Genomic DNA, 7,511 nt, shown 5'->3' on the forward strand with positions numbered 1-7,511 from the left:
ATGTTGCTGCTGATTCGGCCGTTTAACAGGAAGAGAGAAATCTCACTTTGCTATCAGAAAGCTCTTGATTTGCTAATGGTTAAAGAGGGTCACTCAACCACACAGACTGTTGGAAGTCTGCTTACTTACTTCACTTTTGTTTAAGATTCTAAAAGGTTGCAGTCTTTCTTCCTGAGGCATTGTATAAAAATAGCCTTTGCACAATAGTTTTGAAACACATTTTTATAAGCTTCCCAATTTCAGGCAAGACGGGGTTGCCCTATGCCTGGTTGGACAAAGTAAGGAGTAATGAGTATGAATATTTGTGTCATAGAAAGCACATCTTGGAGACTCTTTCCTAATTTCCTGCCTTGATATTAAAGTCCCTTCAGGGGAAAGGCTTGTCTTCACTATTTCTGTATTATTTTGATACATTCAACATAGCTGACGATTAAAAGTGGCTGGTTGGTTTGAAGGAAGGCAAGAATAAAGACTTGGATTAATTTTAGAGTTGCTTTCACTGTGGATTCCACATTACCAGCAAAGGGCAAAGGTTCTACATGAGACAAGTTACATGGGAGTGGCTGCAGTTCTGTCACCCAATACAAAATTGGTGGGCAACATGGGGTGAGGAACCCCTAAGGGGGATGTGTAGTGATGAGGGCTTGGAATCTTCCAACCATTTTCAGCTGAGGGCCCATGTCAGCCCTGAAGGAACTATTCTATTTCCACAAGAGAACTTTTTAATTGAGCCACAGTCACACATTCTATCATTTAGATTTGGGTGTGGTAAGGCGTCCCTGAAGGAGTCCTGGTTGCGCAGTGGTTAAAGCACTCAGTTGCCAACCGAAAGGTCGGCAGTTAGAACCCATGAGCCGCTCCTCGGAAGAAAGATGTGGCAGTCTGCTTCCGTAAAGATTTACAGCTTTGGAAACCCTATGGGGCAGGTCTACTCTGTGCTCTAGGGCTGCTATGAGTCAGAATAGACTTGATGGCAGTGGGTTTGGTTTTTGGTTTGGTTTAAGGAGTCCCTGGGTGGTGCAAAAGGTTACCCTGCTCACCTGCTAACTGAAAAGTTGGAGGTTGGTGTCCATCCAGAGGTGCCTCAGAAGAAAGGCCTGGTGATCTACTTCTGAAAAATCAGCCACTGGAAACCCCATGGAGCACAGTTCTGCTCCGACACACATGGGGTCGCCATGAGTCGGTGTTAACTCGATGGTAACTAGTTTTAAGCCTGGCCATGGCTTCCTTCTGTAGGCCTTCTGCATATATTTCTGCATTCTGAAGCATTCTCAGAAGCGTATTTTATGCAACCAATGTTGATGGGACATTTTCATAATAATCAGACAAATCCGAGTTTGTCTGCAGAAGAATATTTGTTGAATGAATAAATGAACAGACACATTGTCCAAAGCAGGAAGGAAAGATGAAGACCTCTTTTTGAATTGCTCTCCCCTGGATCATGGAGGAGAGTGTGTCCAGAAGCCCCTGGCTGACCTCCCTGTTACCTCCTTGGGTTCCGTGAGGCTCAAAAAGTGGGTCTGTGCCCTCTTCCCTTCAGAGTGTGTTACGGTTGAATTATGCCCCCAAAAAATATGTGTTGTAAATACTAACCTCTATGCCTGCGGTAAAAAACCAGGTGAATTGTGGTATTGGCGAAGAATATTGAATACACCATGGACTGCCAAAAGAATGAACAAATCTGTCTTGGAAGAAGTCCTACCAGAATGCTCTTTAGAAGCAAGGATGGCAAGACTGCGTCTCACATACTTTGGACATGTTTTCAGGAGGGACCAGTCCCTGGAGAAGGACATCATGCTTGGTAAAGTAGAGGGTCAGCAAAGAAGAGGAAGACCCTCAACAAAATGGATTGAGATAGTGGCTGCAACAATGGACGTAAGCATGTCAGTGATTATGAGGATGGTGCAGGACTGGGCAGTTTTTCGTTCTGTTGTGCACAGAGTCGCTATGAGTGGTGCCAACTCATGGCACCTGACAACAACAACATGCCAGCGGTGGAGCTCTGGTAGCGCAGTGGTTAAAGAGCTGACCGAACGTCGGCAGTTGGAATCCACTAGCTGCTCCTTGGAAACCCTATGGGACAGTTCTGCTCTGTCCCATAGGGTCGCTATGAGTCAGAATTGACTGGACGGCAAAAGGTTTTAATGGCCTATGCCTGTGGTTATAATCCCATTTAGGAATAGGTTGTCTTTGTTATGCTAATGAGACAGGATTAGTGTAGGGTGTATCTTGAGTCAGTCTCTTTTGAGATATAAAAAGAGATTAAACAAGTGCCAGAGAGAGAGATGGGGTAAGAATAGATGCCAAGACACATGGAGATCTCCAAGGAACTAGAAAGCAGAAGCTAAAGAGACAAAGCCCTTGCCTCAGAGCCGACAGAGAGAGAGGGCCTTCCCCTAGGGCTGGCGCCCTGACTTCGGACTTCTAGCCTCCTCAACTGTGAGAGAATAAAAATTGTTGTTCTTTAAAACCCCCCACTTGTGGTATTTCTGTTACAGCAAGACTAAGAAACTAAGACAGTATGTAAACCACTCAACATGGTTTCTGGCACGTAGTAAACCCGTTGCCATCAAGTCAATTCTGACTCATAGCGACCCTATAGGACAGAGTAGAACTGCCCCATAGGGTTTCCAATGCTGTCAATCTTTATAGGAGCCACTGCCACATCTTTCTCCCAGGGAGCGAATTGGAACCACTGGCCTTCTGGCTAGTAGCCAAACGCTTATCCACTGTGCCACCCGGGCTGCTTTGACATGTAATAAAAAAAACCAAAACCAGAACCAAGCCCATTGCCCTTGAGTTGATTCTGACTCATAGTGACCCTATAAGACAGAGTGGAACTGCCCCATAGGGTTTCCAAAGAGAGGCTGGTGGATTTGAACCACTGACCTTTTGGTTAGCAGCCAAACACTTAACTAGTGCACCACCAGGGCCCCGGTGGGTGCTACTAAATGATAGCCCTGGCAGTGTAGTGGTTAGAGCTCCACTGCTAACCAGAAGGTAGGCAGTTCAAATCCACCAGCCTCCACTTGGAAGTCGTGTGAGTCAGAACCGATCCAACAGCACCTAACAACAACAAGAACAGATAGCTGGAGTCCCTGGGTGCTGCAAACGGTTAATACACTGGGCTGCTACTGAAATGTTGGAAGTTGGAGTCCACCCAGAGGTGCCTGGGAAGAAAGGCCCTGGCCATCTACTTCTGAAAAATTAGCCACTGAACTTTTTGGAGCACAGTTCTTTTCTGACACTCATGGGGTCACCATGCCTTGGAGTCACCTCAAAGGCACTTTTTTTTTTAATGGTAACTGTGGGTCATCATCCTTTAAAGCACAGTGCAAGAGACCCCTTTTCCTTGACCCCCTGAGCTGAGTTCACCACCCACCTCTGTGCCACTGGTTGTCAAGCTGCTGACCAGGCTCGATGGACAACTCTTTGTTTCTGCGTGGCTTTCTACTGCGAGTCCAGCCTATTGCCTCCTCAGAGACATCCTCACAGTCTCGTCTTACTCAACCTTAAATTCTCAGCTCCAACATGATGTCGTATTAGGGACCGAATTGTGTCCCCCCAAAATATGTGTTGAAATCCTAACCCCTGTATCTGTGGAGGAAACCCTAGTGGCATAGTGGTTAAGAATCACGGCTGCTAACCAAAAAAAGCGTCGGCAGTTCGAATCCAGCAGGGGGCTCCTTGGAAACCCTATGGAGCAGTTGGACTCTGTGCTATAGGGTCGCTATGAGTTGGACTCAACTAGACAGCAACAGGTTTTTTTTTTTTTAAACTATATTTGTGGATGTGATCCTGTTCAGAAATGGGGTTTTCTTTGCTTCATTAATTGGATTGTACCCAAGTAGGGAGAGTTCTAATTCTGATCACTTCTGAGTTCTAAAAAGAGCAGATTAGACACAGAGGTGCCCATACACGGGGGAGGACAGACACCCTGTGAGGATCATCTACAAGCCCAGGAACCAAGGAACTCCCGGGGCTACTGACAAGGAAGGAATCAATAAGGCTGAGACCCTGGTTTGGACTTCCAGCCTCCACAGGTGTGAAAAAATAAATCTCTGTTCTTTAAAGCCACCCACTTGTGGTATTTGTGTTATAGCAGCACAAGGATACTAAGACAGTGCTCAGGAAACACTTGGGTTTGGCATGCATGATGAAGAGACACTGCCCTTCTCTCCCCACATGGATTTAACTCCTTTTGAGCTTTGAGTTTATAGGTCCCCTCCCCCTACTAGCATCCGCTCTTTGTTCCCTTGACAAGAGCGTGCGACTGTCCCCCCTCTTCCAGGAAGCTCTGCTCCACAGCCGCCTCCCTGTCTGAGGAGGAGCTGCTCAGAATGAGGCAGGAGGCCGAGGGCTGCTTCGCTCAGATGGACCGGAGCTTGGCCCTCCCCAAAATCCGGGCCCGGGTGTTGCTGCAGCGATTCCAGACTGCGTGTCGAGAAGCCGAGTTCCTGAGACTGGACCAGGCCCTGGCTGCCCCCGAACTGCAGGTAGGAGGGACACCGGCTTGCCCGCTGGACTGCAGAGGGGGGGCCACCCCGAGCTGTTGACCCCTTGGGATCTGGCCTCTCCGACTGTGCCCTCACCCTTTCTGTCTGCCACTTTGTTAGTCTTGTCAGCTACTGTCAAGTCAGCTCTGACTTCTGGCCTCAGTCTCCTCCTCTGTCAAATGGGGGATTTTTTGCTAGTGGTTACGGCTTGGACTGTTGTGATCCATAGGGTATTCATGGGCTGATTTTTGAAAGTAGGTTGCCAGGCCTTTCTTCTGAGTCCACCTTAGTCTGGAAGCTCTGCTGAAACCCGTTCAGCATCATAGCAACATGCAAGCCTCCACTGACAGATGGGTCGTGGCTCTGCACTAGCTGCATTGGCTGGGATTCGAACTTGGGTCTCCCACATGGAAGGCGAGAATTCTCCCACTGAACCACCACTGCCTCCCCAAATGGGGCATCTGAACTCAGAGCACTTGAGTCCCCAGACAGATCCTAATGTCTGAATTACTTGTGTGTGTGTTTGCTTTCCTTTTGAGAGTGGGGGTCCTGTCATGTCACAATGGCCGGCGTACATGATAGCTTGGGAGCCCGGGACACAGTGTAGTGGGCAGGCCTGAGTCCAGACCTACAGCAGGCTCTAGGGGACCATGGGACCTCAGCGGTGTAGTGAAGAAGAGGAGAAAGGGCGGGTGGGAGAGCTGGGAAGGGAAAGAGACCAGCCCTCAATGGGGGCAACCAGCCGGCACATATTGCACTGAACATCTTACGGGTATTGTGTTGGGTCACGTTCCGTTATGTGATGCTGTGTCGTGTTATGTCATGTTGTGCTGTTAAATTATAATGTCATGTTACATTGTTGATGTATGTTCCATTACATTATGTCATGGTATATCATGTGGTTAGGATATTTATGTGTTGTGTTGTTGTGTTATGTTATTCTGTTTATTATGTTATTATATTACATTGTATCGCACTGTATCACATTGTATCACATTGTACACATTATATTACATTATAGTATGTTATCATCACATTGTACACATTATATTACGTTATAGTATGTTATCATCACATTGTACCACATTATATTACACTATAGTATGTTATCACATTGTACACATTATATTACGTTATAGTATGTTATCACATTGTACCACATTATATTACATTATAGTATGTTATCGTCACATTGTACCACATTATATTACATTATAGTATGTTATTTTTTTATGGTAGGAGTCCCTGGGTGGTGCAAATGGTCAAACAACGGTTGTCTGATTTGGGAGGAAGCAGCGATATCTCAACTCCGCTTCCTGAAAGTGGAGCCAGCAGGCCTGGAGCTCTTTCTCCATATGCTGTTAGAAATGCCAGGTTCCGACATAACCTAATGGGGAACCTCTCCCCAAGATGGTATGCTTTTTAGGCCCCTGAGTGGTGTTAATGGTTAATGTGCTCATCTGCTAACTGAAAAGGTTGAAGGGTTGCGTCTACCCAGAGGCACCTTGGAAGAACGGCCGGGCAATCTACTTCTGAAAAGTCAGCCATTGAAAACCCAGTGGAGCACAGTTCTGGCCTGACACACATGGGTTCGCCATGAGTCAGAGTGGATGTGAAAGCAAGTGGTTTTCATAGGATTACAGCAAGAACGTAGCATAAAATAAACATACCAAAAACCTGTAGCCGTCGAGTCGATTCCAACTCATAGCGACCCTGTAGGACAGAGTAGAACTGCCCCATAGCGTTTCCCAGGAGCAGCTGGTGGATTCGAACTGCTGACCTTTTGGTTAGCAGCCAAGCTCTTAACCACTGTGCCACCATGGCTCCAACCTAAACATAACAACATCATGTAGCATAATATGTTGTTAGATGAGTCAGTTCCAACTCATGGTGACCCCAGGTGTGCAGAGTAGAACTGCTCCATAGGGTTTTCAAGGCTATGGCCTATTGGAAATAGATCGCCAGGCCTTTCTTCTGAGGCGCCTCTGCGTGAGTTTGAAGCGCCACCCTTTGGGGCAGTATTGGAGTGCTGTGAGTTTCACAGGGCGAGGACCTCATCCATTGTGTTCTCCGCCCAGAGGGATTGACCGTAGGTGGTGGGTCCCGGTGGGTCCACTGTCCACCTGACTCCAGAGCTCCGGTTCTGCCCTAGCCTACTCACCTCTCCGCTCTTTGCTACCAGGAACCCACCAATGTCTGTGAAGACCAAAGACCCGGACACTGAGCTTGTTCCCAGGCAACATATGTTTTTCCTCCCCAGTCTAGCCTAGGCAGAGTCCCGCCATTCTGTGAGCTGCAGAAACTTCTCTTGCGTGCAGAGGTGGGGCCTGCATGAGCTTACTGATGATCGTTTTCTTGCCCATGTGTTCTCTGCCACCCTCCAGCAACAGTCCAAAGGGAGAAAGCAGCGCTCCAAGAGTAAAAGCAGGATAGAACTTTTGAAGAAGTGCCTCGAAGATAAAATTCGCCTCCTGGAAGAGCAGGCCCCTGAAGAGCTGGTGGAGAAGGTCAGTGTTCTGCCTCACTGGTTGTTTCTTACCGCGTACGGCAGGGCTGACAGCCACCCGTTAGCCAAGCGCACAAGTCCTGGGGGTGTTGCCATCGCCTGAGCATGCACTGAGCTCTAAACTTGTTATTGTCGTGTTAGCTGCTGTGGAGTCAGGTCCCACTCAGGGCGACCCCATGCACATTGGGGTGAAATACTGCCTGAGCCTGCATCATTCCCATGATCAAACTGATATGATCCATAGGGTTTTCATTGGCTGGTTTCCCAAAGGAGTTCACCAGGCCTTTCTTCCTAGTCCGTCTTAGTCTGGCAGGTCTGCTCCAGTCTGTTCAGCCTCATAGCCACACATAAGCCTCCACAGACAGATGGGCAGCGGCTGCGCCAGAGGTGCATTGGCCGAGAATGGAACCCGGGTCTCTCGCATGGAGGGCAAGGATTCTCCCACTGAGAAACCACTCCTCCCGTATGTGCTCCTAACATGTTGTGCTTAGGTGTCGTCAAGCCCATTT

General features: G+C 47.9%; 1 protein-coding gene across 1 annotated transcript in view; it reads left to right on the top strand.

Moving 5' to 3' along the window:
* EVC2 (EvC ciliary complex subunit 2) overlaps window positions 1-7,511 on the top strand; it is a 195,952-nt gene that overhangs the window by 123,027 nt on the left and 65,414 nt on the right. Inside the window, exons 14-15 of the mRNA XM_023737957.1 lie at window positions 4,292-4,496; window positions 6,881-7,003. Coding sequence (XP_023593725.1) covers window positions 4,292-4,496; window positions 6,881-7,003 — 328 coding nt within the window. The remainder of the gene's footprint in view (window positions 1-4,291; window positions 4,497-6,880; window positions 7,004-7,511) is intronic.

The sequence above is a fragment of the Trichechus manatus genome, unplaced genomic scaffold (assembly GCF_000243295.1).
Source record: "Trichechus manatus latirostris isolate Lorelei unplaced genomic scaffold, TriManLat1.0 scaffold00111, whole genome shotgun sequence".
Classification (NCBI taxonomy): domain Eukaryota; kingdom Metazoa; phylum Chordata; class Mammalia; order Sirenia; family Trichechidae; genus Trichechus; species Trichechus manatus.